Genomic DNA, 14,664 nt, shown 5'->3' with positions numbered 1-14,664 from the left:
TGATTTTTCAGTCACTGTGATATGGTTTTGTCACTGCTTTACAATAACACTAGTAACAGAAATAGACTAGAAACCCAGTCAACTTATACTGCTCTTCCCATGACCTAGCACTGTGCATGGCATATGTAAGTGCTCAATAAATTTTGAATAGATCAATGAAAAGATAATTTGCAGCAAATTTTAATAGGTAAGTGTGGTTTGGATACCTGAAACAAGTGTGTCTAGAGAACAGCAAAGTCTGTGTGTAGATTAGAGAAAAAAAATAATGTTATTAGCAGAATGAATACTGAGTAAAAGTTTGATAGGCTTTATTACAGGTTGTCCTTCTCTTCCTGAATATTCTTTAGATTAAGTGCTTTACATCCAAATTCTTTTCTTCTTCTAATTAAAATTCCCATTCCTTTCTCTTTACTAATTCTGATCATGGACTGCCTGTCATCAGCCAGAGTTACTTGTTTCATGGTCACAACCTGTTAGCCTACTTTCATCCCATTTGCCGCCTGCTGGCCCAAATCACCATTCAACATTTAATCAAATTCTTGCTAACAACATACATCTACTTTCTTTACTATAGTTACAGACAAGGTGGTAAAGACAAGTCAGTTGTTTTCCTACAAAATCATGCTATCTGATCTCAGCCAGAGCCTTCCTGTAAGGCAATCACCTTATTATTTATCTGTAAATTAATTCTTAGCATCTTCTTCCAATACTAATTTCCTGAAGTCCTTCATTTTTTTTTTTTTTTACTTTTTCTAAGTATTTTATGCTTTTCCTCACCTAACTTTTTTTAAGCTTTTCACTTCCAAAATTCTAAATGCCAGACAGCACAGTATCATGGAAAGACAAGCTCTAGAATCAGATCTAGATTCAAATCTCAACTCTGCCACTTTAGAGCTGCTTGAACTTTGGTGAGTAACTTAATACTCTAAGCCTGTACTCATCTGTAAGTTTTTTTGTGAGAATCAAAGATAACAAAACACAAACTGCCTATCCTACTATTACGTGCCCCAAAAAAGCCAGCTATTATTCATAATAGTTTCAAATGGAAGCTAGGAAATAAAAGTGATGGAGGTAATACTTGGTGTACTCTTAGGAACACCAATGGCTTTAATTTTTCCTAATAATACCTTTTATGAAGGCTTGCAATTAATACAGATACATATCATTCAACAATCATACCTTAATTGGCAATAACCAGAACCATTTGTGCTTTGAATTATTAATTTTTAGAAGCTGTATAACCCGCACAAATATTCTTGTCTCATGGTATGGCAGAACACAAGCAATGAGGCTATCTTGATTATAAAGATGGATATGGAACCTGGAGAAAGAAGAAGCAAACAATTCAAACTGATACAAAACTTACAAGCATATATTTCCTTATGTGCCCAAATGGTACACCAGTGACCTAAATCCACTTAAAACAACGATAAATCGAGAAGCAAGGTATAGCACACTTAAAGCACAGGCATTAAAGTATTCAATAGGGTTGGCCAATTCTTATGCAGAAATATTTTTAAATATTCAATATCAAAATTGACATCCATTCACTTTTTCTCAACTTTTTAAAAAACCCATTTATTACATTAACATAATTTTGGGATCACTGCAGTCAAACCAACAGAAAAGCAAACTGGGTCAACTAGGTAACACTCAATTGCTCTCTGTTCTCCAAAGTTCACCTTCCACAGCTGTTTCCTCAGTTTACCTAACTATTAATATCATCATCCTAAAACCAGAAGACTAATTACAAAGAAAATCATATTACCTTCTTTGAATAAAAAAAAAATTATGAAATTACAAGCCTATTTAATTTGTCCATGAACTTTACAAAACTTGGTATTGGTCATGCCACCTGTTAACATAAGATAGATGTATTAATTCTGTCAGATTCATTAAATCCTTTCTAGCCTTTAAGATTTAAATCCCTTCCAGGTTTCTTTCTTGAGATGTTTTTATTAATTCTCCCAGCCAAGTGATCCCTCTGTCTGTCGAAGCTCTCCTATCCCTTCTCTCTTATAGCACCACACCTCTTGCCTTTTATTAGTTCTCTAATAGGGTATTAGGACTAGCCAAGACTAGTGACTAGTCTTCACTTCCTCCATGAAGCCTTCTTCAACTACTTTAGGCAGCACCACACACTCCCAAAACCTTGTATACACCCTTACTGTGGCATTCATTTCACAATGGTTTAAGAAAGGGCAGCACATTTATCCTTGTATTGAATTTAATGTTTGCTAAATAAGTCACATGAATAAATAAATGCAAAACCAAAGGCAAAAAGTACTCCTTACAATAATGATCTATTTGGGGGAAATTAAATGCTAGAAGACAGAGAGAAATAGTACAAATTTGATTCTTTTTTTGTCTGAAGAATCTAATGATGTGATAATCAGAAGACCCAGGTTAAACTATGTTTTCTCAATGACTCACTGGCCTCCCTTACCCCCATGCCTCCAGTTAATGAATTGGAAGTCTTTCTACTTTTAAAACATACATAAGAAAAAAAAAAATGTGTAAACTATGGTGTGATACCAATATGATGTAAATAAATGAGAAAATAAACTGAGTAAACTTAGACAATTTCAAAAGGAGATGAAAGATCAGACCTTGGAAACAAATTTATATTGCTGCTTACTAGTCATGTGACTCTGCCAACTTAACTTTCTACACCAACTTAACTTTCTATACAACTGTTTTCTCAATTGTATAATGGAAATAAAAGCACCACCTCACCCACAGGAATGCTGTAAGCACTGATAAGGCATACAAAGTGCTTACCATCAGGCCTGGTGTAAAGTGTTCCATACACATTAGCTATTACTGTTTTTCTTTTTTTGTTTGTTTTTCTTAAGTTACGGTATTTTAAAGAATAAATTATTCTTTTCCCAAACTACCATTTTTGTTATTTTGGCAAGAAGTTCAATAACACTCTTTGCCCCAAATATGCAAAAGCAATTTGTAATAGCGAAGTGACATAAGCCCCTTAGAACCAATGAGGTTAGACTATTTACTCAAGATCTTCTAAAAAGTAGTTTTACTTTTCACTATCAATAAAAATGAGTTCAACATAGAAGGGCATGCTTATCTCACCCAAAACAAACCGTGTTTATCTCAATACTTAAATTAATAAATGTTCTCATTACTTAAAAACATCAATGTTATCATCCCATAGTTATTTCTGTAATTTCATTTGCTACCTGTGGATCAACCACTCCAGACACTTCTGTGCCGGCTTCAGCAGGAAGTAAGGGGACAAGTGAATAAGAAACAATGAAATGTTTTCATCCAGCTGTTTGTTCACTGCTCTGGTCTGAACGCTGCGCTCCAAGGTTTTTGCTAGCTGGCTGAACAACGGTGCTTCAAATCGCTCAAAGGAAGGATCAATTCCAAGCAGCTCTTCCAGGCCAGTGCATCCTAGGAAAACTCCAGTTGATTTAACAATTCTTTGCAAGTAAACTCGCCTCACCCTTCTTTTACAGTTGAAGTTTTCTCTAATACTCTCTCTATTCTTTTAGAATAATCTGTAATACAGTCCCAAACATAGATTTCTATCCAACATAGAAAATAAATTTCATCTCACCAAGGAGAAGAAAAAGTACCTCGAGGCAGGGAGCCTTTTTTCTTTTTTTCCAATACAATTTCAGTACAGTAACTAAGCCAGTCCTTGGAAGACCCCTCCCTGATCCCCCAACAACTGCTTCCAGCCTCTTCCTTTCTACACCTTAGATGACTCCCCCCAACCTTGGTGTGAAATTCAGATACCGCTACCAATACACATTTTAAGCATCTAGAGCGTAGTTATTTGCCATTCTCTTTCCCTAACAACGTAAGTCGAGTTAGCAAAATACAAACCGCCAAGAGAGCGGGTCAGAAAACACAGCAACAGCCGGGTAACACCCGCTTCCCAGGGATTTTTCTAAGTTAAAGGGCAGCTCACCAATGGCAAAGAGGGTGTCTCTGTCGATGGTGCCCGCTTCCTTGGGGTCAAACAACAAAGAGGCAACTTCATTTCTAGATAAAAGACTGGCGTCACTCTGAGGAAGGGCGAGCCGTTGGAGCTGCTGGGCTAAGGACGTCATCTTTCACGTTGGCAGACTTCTAAAAACACAGGTTAAGAAGCAGATCCACCGTGAGAACCCTCTACAAAACTGTAAGACGGCGAAACGGCAAACAGCAAATGTCTCACGTACAAGCAACTTTCCTCCGCACTCAGCCAGGCTGCGGACATCACCTGCTGCCCAGGAACCCCCAGACGCCAAACGTGCAAACCCTAAAAGAACAGCACTAATAGCTAATGACATCCCCGAGGGCCGCGCCAAGCGTTTCTCAGCTCCAACTCCGCGGAGACTCGAAAACTCGAGGACACCTAACCCACCCCTCCACATCGCCCCGACTCACAGCCCCTGCTCACCCGAGCTCGACTTTGGGCAGGACTCAGAAACCAGTGAGTCTTCACAGCAGCTCCCACATGGGTACCAAGAAGTCCAGCTCTCGGCCGGAACTGTAGAGGCCGCCTCGCGCGAACTTCCGGTTTCAGGTACTACGGCAAGAGAAGAGGTACAAGCTTGCCGGAAAGCGAAACGACGACTCCGCCCCCAGGCGGCGAAGCCCCGCCCCTCCGCCGCGCGGTCCTGGTCTGTTGGAGGCTTGCGGTCTGTGCTTGGCTCGCTGTTGAGTTTCAGTTTCTGACTGGGCATTTTGTGAGCTTTGACGTTCCGTAGCAGGAATCCTTCATTCAACATACTTATCGAGATTTTTACTACGTACCGGCAGCATGGCGCAGTGGTTAAAACTGAGCCATGCCGTCGCAGCCCGGGTTAATATACCCGCTCTAGGGTCTTTGGGCTGTGTGAGCTGCACTGAATTCTCGTCTCTCGGAGTTCGGTATCTCCTCTATAAAATGAAAACAGGCTGAGAGTTTCATCAGATGACCTACTGATCGCAGGGCGAGCCGCTCTGCAAATAAATACTGGCTACCACTATTCTGAAACTTGGGGCCAGCCACTGTATTTCTGGAGTACACGCCCTGCGTGATTTGTTGTTTTTTTTTTTTTTCACTAACCCTGGTGAAATACAATTTACAAACTACATCGCACAATTCAGTTTAGCAATTCGATGAGTTTTAACAAAGGATTAAGTGCGTATCACTATCTGTCCATTCAAGACATAGAAAGTTTCCGTTGCCCCCCAAAGTTCCCTCTGATCCCTTTGCTGTGTTACCCCCCGCCCCCGACTCCTGGCCCCAGGTAACAACTGGGCATCTTAGTATCACTACAAGTTGGTGTTGCTGAAGAGAGTTCCACATGAGTATACCACAGCCTGTTCCCAAAGCAAGGGGATGTGCCCAGATTGAGTGAACTGGCCACTCCAAGAGGCTGCACAGGATGCGGGCGTGAGATCGGACATCCTACCTGTATTTCTTGGGTGCATTTGTTTCTCTTAGGACGTGGAGGTCTTTTTGATGCCAGGGTGTCAGTCTTCTATTCTTGAATTGTTGGAAACAGAGTTATAGTTTGAGGGGCTCCCTTCTCTACTCCATGTAGATCTCTTTGTGAACACAACCTTTTACTTTTGTTTTGTCTTAACAGCATCTGCAACAACCAAAAAACTTCTCAGTTACTTCTAGAGATAGCTAATGATCTTTTGCATGGGGTGTTGTTCGCCTTGCAGAGAATGATGTGGTTCTTTTAAGTTCCAGGGATATCTCTTTGATCCTTAAAAACAGATCTCTCAAAGGAATTTTTGTTGTTCTTTACATCACCTTTGGGAGAAATGAAAATAGTGAGAAGTGAAAAGCTCCCCCACCAGTGTTCCCAAATTATTGTCTTTAATCAGATACTGTTTTTTGGCTTTAAAAAATTCTCATGTTTTTACAAGCCTCATCAAAGTGCAAATAAACAAAGATACCACAAATGTTTGGTTCAATCATGTTTATATTAGTTCCAATGGTATACGGTACTGTGCTGAATTTTACTTTAGAAGTAAATGAGAAGAAAAAAAAATTTTAAGTAAACTAGAAAAGTAAAAAGAACAAGTGAGAGATTCATAAATATAATATCTTTTAAAAAACATGCTGTGACCTTGAACTGTGTATTTTTCTCCATTTTAAAAGAATTGTTTGGATATATTCCTGATTGTTGTCTGATAACTGCCTCCTCAGTTTTTGTGATTATAAACTTATCTCCTGCTATGATTATTCAGCTGAGGACTAGAGCAAACTTCTTTTCTGTTGCTACTTGAATTCAAAATATTGGTCATAGATCATCTGTTACTCTGCAATTTCTCGTAATAACCCTTTTACTGCATTTTGCCATTTTACACTCATTAAATCTGAAATTTTAGCCATAGTGATATGTATTTCTTGATGCAAGGGTAAGCATTGTTTTCAGACGTGGTGTATTAACCATTCATTCTTTCATTTGATGGGAGATGTCACATGGCAGAGTGATCTATTCTGCTGCTTATTTCAATCACTATTCATGGCAAGGACTCTAACCCCCCCAAAAAAACAACTTTGTAAGAGTGACTTGAATAAATGAGCTCTTTTTTAAAGGACTTGTAAAAGCCCTCCCTCATCCCATTCTTCTTTACTCCAGAGCACAGATACTTTCATTCCCCACTTTATACCAAGCTAGGCATACAGTGTGGACAAGACAGGTTAAGTTCTCTGCTCCTGTGGAATTTACATCCCACCAGGAAGTGACAGGTAAAAGGCAAATAGATAAATCAGAAAAACATCAGGTAATGTAGGAAAAGTTCTGCTGGCAATAATAAAAAGCCATAGGATAGGGGTAAAACAGACAGGGCATCATTAATTTGAGTGGTTGGAGAAGGACCCTCTGAGGAGGGAACATTTAAGCCAAGACCTGAATTTCCAGTCTTGATAAATTGGAAATACCCTCAGTGAAGTTGCTCAGTCGTGTCCGATTTTTTGCAATCCCATGGACTGTAGCCTACCAGGCTCCACCATCCATGGAATTTTCCAGGCAAGAGTACTGGAGTAGGTTGCCATTTCCTTCAGGAAATAACCTAGACAGGATCAATCTTGATGTTCACTCCAGTCACAGCAAGGCTCTTTTCTGCCTATCAAGTATACCAAGTTTGTATTTTCTTCACAAAGTTGCCACTACCTGGAATGATCTGATTTGTTTGCTTACCTATTTATTTCTTGTATCTACTCACAGAATACTGTCTTCACACTGGCATGGAGCCCATCCCTAAGATTCTGGTACTAAGGCAAAGCTGCTGATGGAGACGCAGCTGTCAGTCTAAAATACTTAAGAGATATAAATCAACCTAACACGCTGTAACCTCAGATATGGTATAACCTTTAACTTTGACAAAAAAAAAAAACAAACAAGTATAATGACAAAACAAAAATATTTTCATTTGACTGAAAGACAGCAAAATACAAAAGATGACAGCATTTAATTATTATCATACCTGTCTGGATACAATATGGACTTCTCTGGTGACCCAGCGGTAAAAAATCTGCCTGCAATATAGGAAAGGCAGGATCAATCTCTGGTTTGCGAATATCCCCTGGAGGAGGAAAATGGCTACCCACTCCAGTATTCTTACCTGGGAAATCCCATGGACAGAGGAGCCTGGTGGGCTACAGTCCATGGAGTTGCAAAGAGTTGGACACAACTGAGTGACTAAGCATGCACACATGCACATACTGGATACAATATTGATTGAGAGTTAATAGATTTCCTATATATTTAGCCCATAGAATTTTGCCTTCATGTCAGCATAATTACCAATTATGTTGTTTAATTCAGACTTTCACAAATTGTGTCCTATTGACAAAAATGATTGAAAAGATTAAAAGAGAAAATTTAATTACATTCAAAGTGTACAAAATTTGAATGTATTTCATAAAAATATAAATTATGTAAAAAATCCGTACATTATATTTTTCACTTATTCTCAATGTCTTCAAAAAAATTATCCTCAACAAGGTAAAAGCACAGGTTATAATGTCAACATTTTAAATAAAATTAAATAAAGCTAATTTTTATTTTTGGAAAATATTATTACCTTATTATAATAAACTTTTCATAAAAGTTATTCACAAATTTGTCATTCCATGTCTATCTAGTTGCCAGTGTAGAGAATCAATATCCTACTACATCCCCTCTGTCAAAAAAAGGAAAAATCAGTATTCCCTTTCATTCATGCTATACTTATATCTGTGTTAGTCACTCAGTCATATACAACTCTTTGCAACCCCATGGACTGTAGCCTGCCAGGCTCCCCTGTCCTTGGGATTCACAAGGCAAAAATACTGGAGTGGATAGCCATTCCCTTCTCCAAGGGATCTTCCCCAACCAGGGATTGAACCCGGTTTTCCCACATTGCAGGCACACCAGGGAAGCTGTTATGTATATCTACCTATATTCAAATTTAAGGGTCATATGAATTTTTTAATGCTGTTAAAGGATCTTTAGTTACCACATCCAATTGTTGAGAATATGTAGTACAGTAGTTCATGAGTACCTCCAGAACTGTAAATTGGAAAACAAAAGGAAACAAGAAATTGCATGTTTGGAACTATTTAGAAATAATACTTTATACTTTTCTATGCAAAAATCTAATATGTACATGCAGTCTAAAAGGAAAAGTGTGACAAGTTCATCAATTTGTCTTTCTCTTACTTAAGCACTTCTGGATTTGAATCTTCCCCGTGTGCTAAAGCTGTGTCCAGAAACAGTACAATCCACAAACCTTCAGAACATTCAGACAAGTTTGTCTTTTATTTGAGAACACAGGGTGAGAAACTGTTTTCCTGAAGCTTAAGTATATAAATCAAAGACTGGAGATTCAGAGTTACGGAACGTGCCACAGCAGTGCTAGATGGCAGCTTCTGAAGGCCAGACTTCTACATTTTGAAACAAATTTCTCATGTATTTGTGATGTTCATGTGCAGACCTTGGGGAATTCATCTTTCAGTGTCGTATCTTTTTGCCTTTTCATACTGTTTACAGGGTTCTCAAGGTAAGAATACTGACGTGGTTTGCCATTCCCTTCTCCAATAGACCACGTTTTGTCAGAACTCTCCACTATGACCCATCTATCTTGGGTGGCCCTACACAGCATGGCTCATAGTTTCATTGAATTGGACAAGGCTGTGGTCCATGTGATCAGTTTGGTTAGTTTTCTTTGACTGTGGTTTTCATTCTGTCTGCCCTCTGATGGAGAAGGATAAGAGGCTTATGGTAGCTTCCTGATGGTAGAGATTGACTGTAGGGGAAACTGGGTCTTGTTCTGAAGGGCAGGGCCATGGTCAGTAAATTTTTAATCCAATTTTCTGTTGATGGGTGGGACTGTGTTCCCTCCTTGATGTTTGGTCTGAGGCCTACAGTAGGCCCCTACAGTAGGGGTAATGAAGGTAATGGTGATCTCCTTCAAAAGGAATTGTACACACACTTTTGTATTCAGTGACCCTGAGCCACTGTTGGCCCATGCTTCTGCTGGAGATTCCTGGACACTCACAGGCAAATCTGGCTCAGTCTCCTGTGGGGACACTGTTTATCTCCTGGCTCCTGGTGTGCACAAGGTTTTGTTTGTGCCCTCCAAGAGTCTGTTTCCCCAGTCCTCTGGAAGTTCTGTAATCAAATCCCACTGGCCTCCAAAGTCAAATTCCCTGGCGGGTTCTGTCTTTTGCTGGATCCCGAGGTTGGGAAATCTGTTGTGGGTCCTAGAACTTTCTTAACAGTGCTAGAATTTTTTTGGTATAATTGTTCTGCAGTTTGTAGGACCTAACAGAAGCAGGAGATATTAATACAAGGTGGCAAGAACACACAGAAGAAATGTACAAAAAAGATCTTAATGACCCAGATAACAACGATGGTGTGCTCACACACCTAGAGCCAGACAGCCTGGAGTGCAAAGTGAGCCTTAGGAAGCATCACTGCAAACAAAACTAGTGGAGGTCATGGAATTCAAGCTGAGTTATTTCAAATCCCAAAAGATGATGCTGTGAAAGTGCTGCACTCAATATGCCAGCAAATTTGGAAAATTCAGCAGTTACCACAGGACTGGAAAAGGACAATTTTCATTCCAATCCCAAAGAAAGGCAATGCCAATGAATATTCAAACTACTGCACAATTGCACTCATCTCACATGCTAGCAAAGTAATGCTCAAAGTTCTCCAAGGCAGGTTTCAACAGTATGTGAACTGAGAACTTCCAGGTGTTCAATTTGGATTTAGAAAAGGCAGAGGAACCAGAGATCAAATTGCCAACACATGTTGGATCATAGAAAAAGCAAGAGAGTTCCAGAAAAACATCTGCTTTATTGACTATGTCAAAACCTTTGACTGTGTGGATCACAACAAACTGTGGAAAATTCTTCACGAGATGGGAACACCAGACCACTTTACCTACCTCCTGAGAAATCTGTATGCAGGTCAAGAAGCAACAGATAGAACCAGACATGGAACAACAGACTGGTGTGTCAAGACTGTATATTGTCACCCTGCTTATTTAACTTCTAGGTGGAGTACATCATGCGAAATGCCAGGCTGAATGAATGCTAGTGGATGAAGCACAAGCTGGAATTAAGGTTGCCAGGAGAAATAGCAATAACCTCAGATATGCAGATGACACTGCCCTTATGGCAGAAAGCAAAGAGGAGCTAAAGAGCCTTTTGACTAAAGTGAAAGAGGAGAGTGAAAAACCTGGCTTAAAACTCAACATTAAAAAAAGATCATGGCATCTGGTCCCATCACTTCATGGCAAATAGATGGGGAAACAATTGAAACAGTGACAGACTTTATTTTCTTGGGTTCCAAAATCACTGCAGATGGTGACTAGAGCCATGAAATTAAAAGACACTTGCTCCTTGGAAGAAAAGCTGTGACCAACCTATACAGCATATTGAAAAGCAGAGACATTATTTTGTTGACAAAGGTCTGTCTAGTCATAGCTAGAATTTTTCCAGTAGTCATGTATGGATGTGAGAGTTGGACTATAAAGAAAGCTGAGTGCTAAAGAATTGATGCTTTTGAACTGTGGTGTTGGAGAAGATTCTTGAGAGTCCCTTGGACTGCAAGGAGATCCAACCGGTTCATCCTAAAGGAAATCAGTCCTGAATATTCAATGGAGGGACCGATGCTGAAACTCCAATACTTTGGCCACCTGATGCAAAGAACTGACCCATTGGAAAAGACCCTGATGCTGGGAAAGACTGAAGGCAGGAGAAGGGGATGATAGGGGAGGAGATGGTTGGATGGCATTACCGAGTTTGAGTAAGTTTGAGTTTGAGTAAGCTGTGGGAGTTGGAGATGGACAGGGAAGCCTGGTGTGCTGCAGTCCATGGGGCCGCAAAAAGTCGGACTGAGTGACTGAAATGAACTAAACTGATGTGCAGACCTTAGGCTGGTCCAAGGGTGCTGTTGAAGACAGGACTTTCTCAAGGTTGTGACTGAATCACTGCTCCAAAGTAAAATGCCTAGCATATGCTTGCCAGTAAATATTTATTAACGAATGTAAAAGCGTGTAAGCTCTAGCCCTATCTCCTTCCTGTTCAAGAAGTGTGTATCAGAATGCAAGTAAGTAAGAGTAGCATTGTTACAGGAATAACTTAGAATTATTCTAACTATAAATAAAAGAAAGTTATTCAGAAAATTCAAAATTGTATTATTAGCAGATTATTCTCACCATATATTACGACTGATAGCATACTGTCTCCTTCAAAATGTATCTACTGATGAGAAACAAAATAAGATGTACATAATTAACACTGTAAATGCAGCATGTGAAATCTATACGTTAGCCAAGTGCCAACAAATAGATGACTGGTTCAATGAGAACTGAGAAGTTAAGAATTTGTTTCGTCATGTTGTGTCCTGTACAAAGTCATATACATTATTATGAAGCTGAGCACTTGTGGTCTTGTCACCCAAAATTACAACTATTTTTTTCTGGTTATTTTGAAAGGCACTGGTAGAAAGTTGGAAAAAAAAAAAAAAATTGGAAATCAAACCACAGCAAATACCTGCTATATCTTTAACAACCAGCAGATAGCACCAGAGCATTTTTCTGACCCCAGAATGAATTTAGCTGTATCTCCAGGTACCTTAAAGCTGTATCTCCAGGTGCCCCCAGAGTGAATTCAGCTGTATCTCCACTATTCAAATTTAAGGTTTGAATGTGATGTACAATGATAAAAATTGGTTCATTAAATCTTCCACATAAATTAAGATTTTTATAAAAATAATGTCTTAAAACATTATTTGGAAAGCAATGGGACTTCTAAATGTTTATATTTTCTTACCTAATGAGAAGCATTCACAATCATCTGTTTAATAAGTACCCTAAATGATAGGTGTGGTTGGCCTGAGTCCCCTCACTCCCACCCCATCCTAAGTTAAATTCCATTAAATATTTGCCACTGGAAAGATTTTTTGTTTATTAGAGTAATGGTGAAGTAGAGAACCAGGAAAGCCAGCAAAGTGAAATAAATAGTTATCAGAAAACTTTGGGTGGGAGTGGGGGTGGGGGGAAGGACTTGGTTCTATGTGAGTCGAATTTGAAGAAGAACTTGGGGCAGAGAGAGCAGTTTGGGGGATAAATTGAAGAGAAGATCAGTTCTCTGCATGACATATTAGGCAGATTAGAGGTAAACAGAAAAAAAAACTACAATTTATTTGATTTGTATTACATTTGAATTCTTCCTTTGCTATTTTTAAAAGACTTCTATGAAGATTTCAATTTATTTTCAGTTCTATTTGGGATCCAGACTAATATTTCTTGTTGTATAACTATGTTGTAGCTAGCTTCATGACCCAGTAAGTCAGTCTAATTTTATGGAGTTATTAAAGTGTAAATAAAGTGACAAAAAAAGTATTTCCTAGTGATATGATTATATACTAGAAAAGTCAAGGATTCAGTTCTGAAAACAATTGGATATAGTATAGAATATAGGACATTAAATCATAGCAAATATATATACACATACAAACATACATGTGATGTCTAGAACATTTTATCTGTAATTTCAAGAAAACAAACTGAGAAAATAAAGACCAATTTCCAATAGCAAAACACACACATAAATGTACCTGAGAGAAAAATGTATAAAGTCTTTGAGAAGAAACTATAAAACCCATTAGAAAAATAAAATGAATGAATGGAGAAGGTTGATAGCTATATTATGCTCCTGGATAGGAAGACAAATATTATATAAAATGTCTGTGTGCCATCTCCGAGTTAATATCCATGTTTAATTCAGTCTTAAGAAAAAAATCCCAGATTTGACAAAATGTTTCTTAAATTGATATAAAAGAATACACCTTAAAAATTCTCAGAGGAACACTTAATGGAAAAGTATAATAGGGAAGATTAGCATTATCATGTATTAAAAATATATGACAAAGCAGCTGCCAGTAAAAGAATATAGCTCTGGGGGAAAAGTAGACAAATAGATCCTCAGTACCCAAAGAGCTGGGTTTCCCAGGTGGCTCAGTGGTTAAGAACCTGCCTGTGATACAGGAGATGCAGGAGACGTGGGTTCGATCCCTGGGTTGGGACGATCCCTTGGAGGAGGGTCTGGCAACCCACTCCAGTATTCTTGCCTGGGAAATCCCATGGACGGAGGAGCCTGGCTATAGTCTATGGGGTCACAAAACAGTTGGACAGGACTTAGTGACTAAGCCACCACTGCCACCACCACCATTACCCAAAGAGTTAGCTAATCAAGAAATAAACCCAATTTTAGTAAGCATTTAAAGTAGTACAATGTAAGTATCAAAACAATCAGGGGAGAAAATTTTCACTAATTGGTGTTGGGGTAAATACTTTGAATGGAGTAAAAAAAAAAAAATCAAAATGCAAGAAGGGACTCCAGATACCTAAAGAAATTATAGTTCTGAACAGCATGGAATAACAGGTAAGGTATTTACACTCCCACTGGAAACAACCAAAACGTGGACAAATACACGAAACAATGCTTTTCAAGACACTGTACATCAGGCAACTAAGTTGTCAACGATCCTAGAAAGAAATGAAATAAGCAAGGTTTGCCCCGTGGTTGCCCCAGTTTAGCACCTTGGGTGAGTCTCCTGGCCACGGCCCAAGAAGAGGAAACCCAGGCCGAGCAGGATGAACCCTCTGCGCTGAAGAAATGGACCTAAGAGTCCAGGGAGGACGAGGCGGCTGAAATTTGTAGCAGAGTATGAAGAGAGAACCTGAGAGAAGGCTCTGGAGACCTGCAGAGGGCCCCCTCGAGTAACGGTCGGCACTTGCTGGTAAGGGAGCGACCTCAAGCTGAGGAAAGAACAGTCTGAAAAAATCAGAGGGGACAATACCTGTATTCACACATGACCAGGAATGAAATTCTATCCAATCATGAGGCTGTCATCTCAGTCACTTCACCAGTGAGAAAGAAACTACAATGTGTGAGATGAAAAAAACACCCCATGGGAATAATGACAAAGCAAATACTACAGCGGGCTTCCCGGGTGACACAGTAAAGAATCCATCTGTCAGTGCAGGAGAAGCAGGAGACGTGTGTTCGATCCCTGGGTCGGGAAGATCCCCTGGAGGAGGAAATGGCAACCCACTTCCCATTCTTGCTTGGGAAATCCCATGGACAGAGGAGCTTGGTGGGCTACAGTCCATGGGGTTGCAAAGAATAGGCCGTGAATGAGCAAC

The 14,664-nt window shown here is 39.3% G+C and overlaps 1 protein-coding gene across 3 annotated transcripts in view; it reads right to left on the bottom strand.

Annotated features, from left to right (window-relative positions):
- The window catches only part of HEATR1 (HEAT repeat containing 1), a 47,452-nt gene extending 42,931 nt beyond the window's left edge, over nt 1-4,521 (bottom strand). Inside the window, exons 1-5 of one of the 3 annotated variants that reach the window (XM_065922246.1) lie at nt 4,415-4,479; nt 4,194-4,273; nt 3,941-4,101; nt 3,201-3,417; nt 1,180-1,321 (exon numbers count right to left, since the gene is read on the bottom strand). In XM_065922246.1, coding sequence (XP_065778318.1) covers nt 1,180-1,321; nt 3,201-3,417; nt 3,941-4,082 — 501 coding nt within the window. In that variant the 5' untranslated portion in view covers nt 4,083-4,101; nt 4,194-4,273; nt 4,415-4,479. Of the gene's footprint in view, nt 1-1,179; nt 1,322-3,200; nt 3,418-3,940; nt 4,102-4,193; nt 4,274-4,401 lie in introns of all 3 variants that reach the window. The other 2 variants (XM_065922245.1, XM_065922247.1) reach the window with 2 other exon arrangements.
- Nucleotides 4,522-14,664: the final 10,143 nt, after the last annotated feature.

Source organism: Muntiacus reevesi, chromosome 2 (assembly GCF_963930625.1).
Source record: "Muntiacus reevesi chromosome 2, mMunRee1.1, whole genome shotgun sequence".
Classification (NCBI taxonomy): Eukaryota; Metazoa; Chordata; class Mammalia; order Artiodactyla; family Cervidae; genus Muntiacus; species Muntiacus reevesi.
The sequence above is the reverse complement of the archived record's forward strand: the minus strand, read 5'-3'. Positions and strand labels throughout refer to the sequence as shown.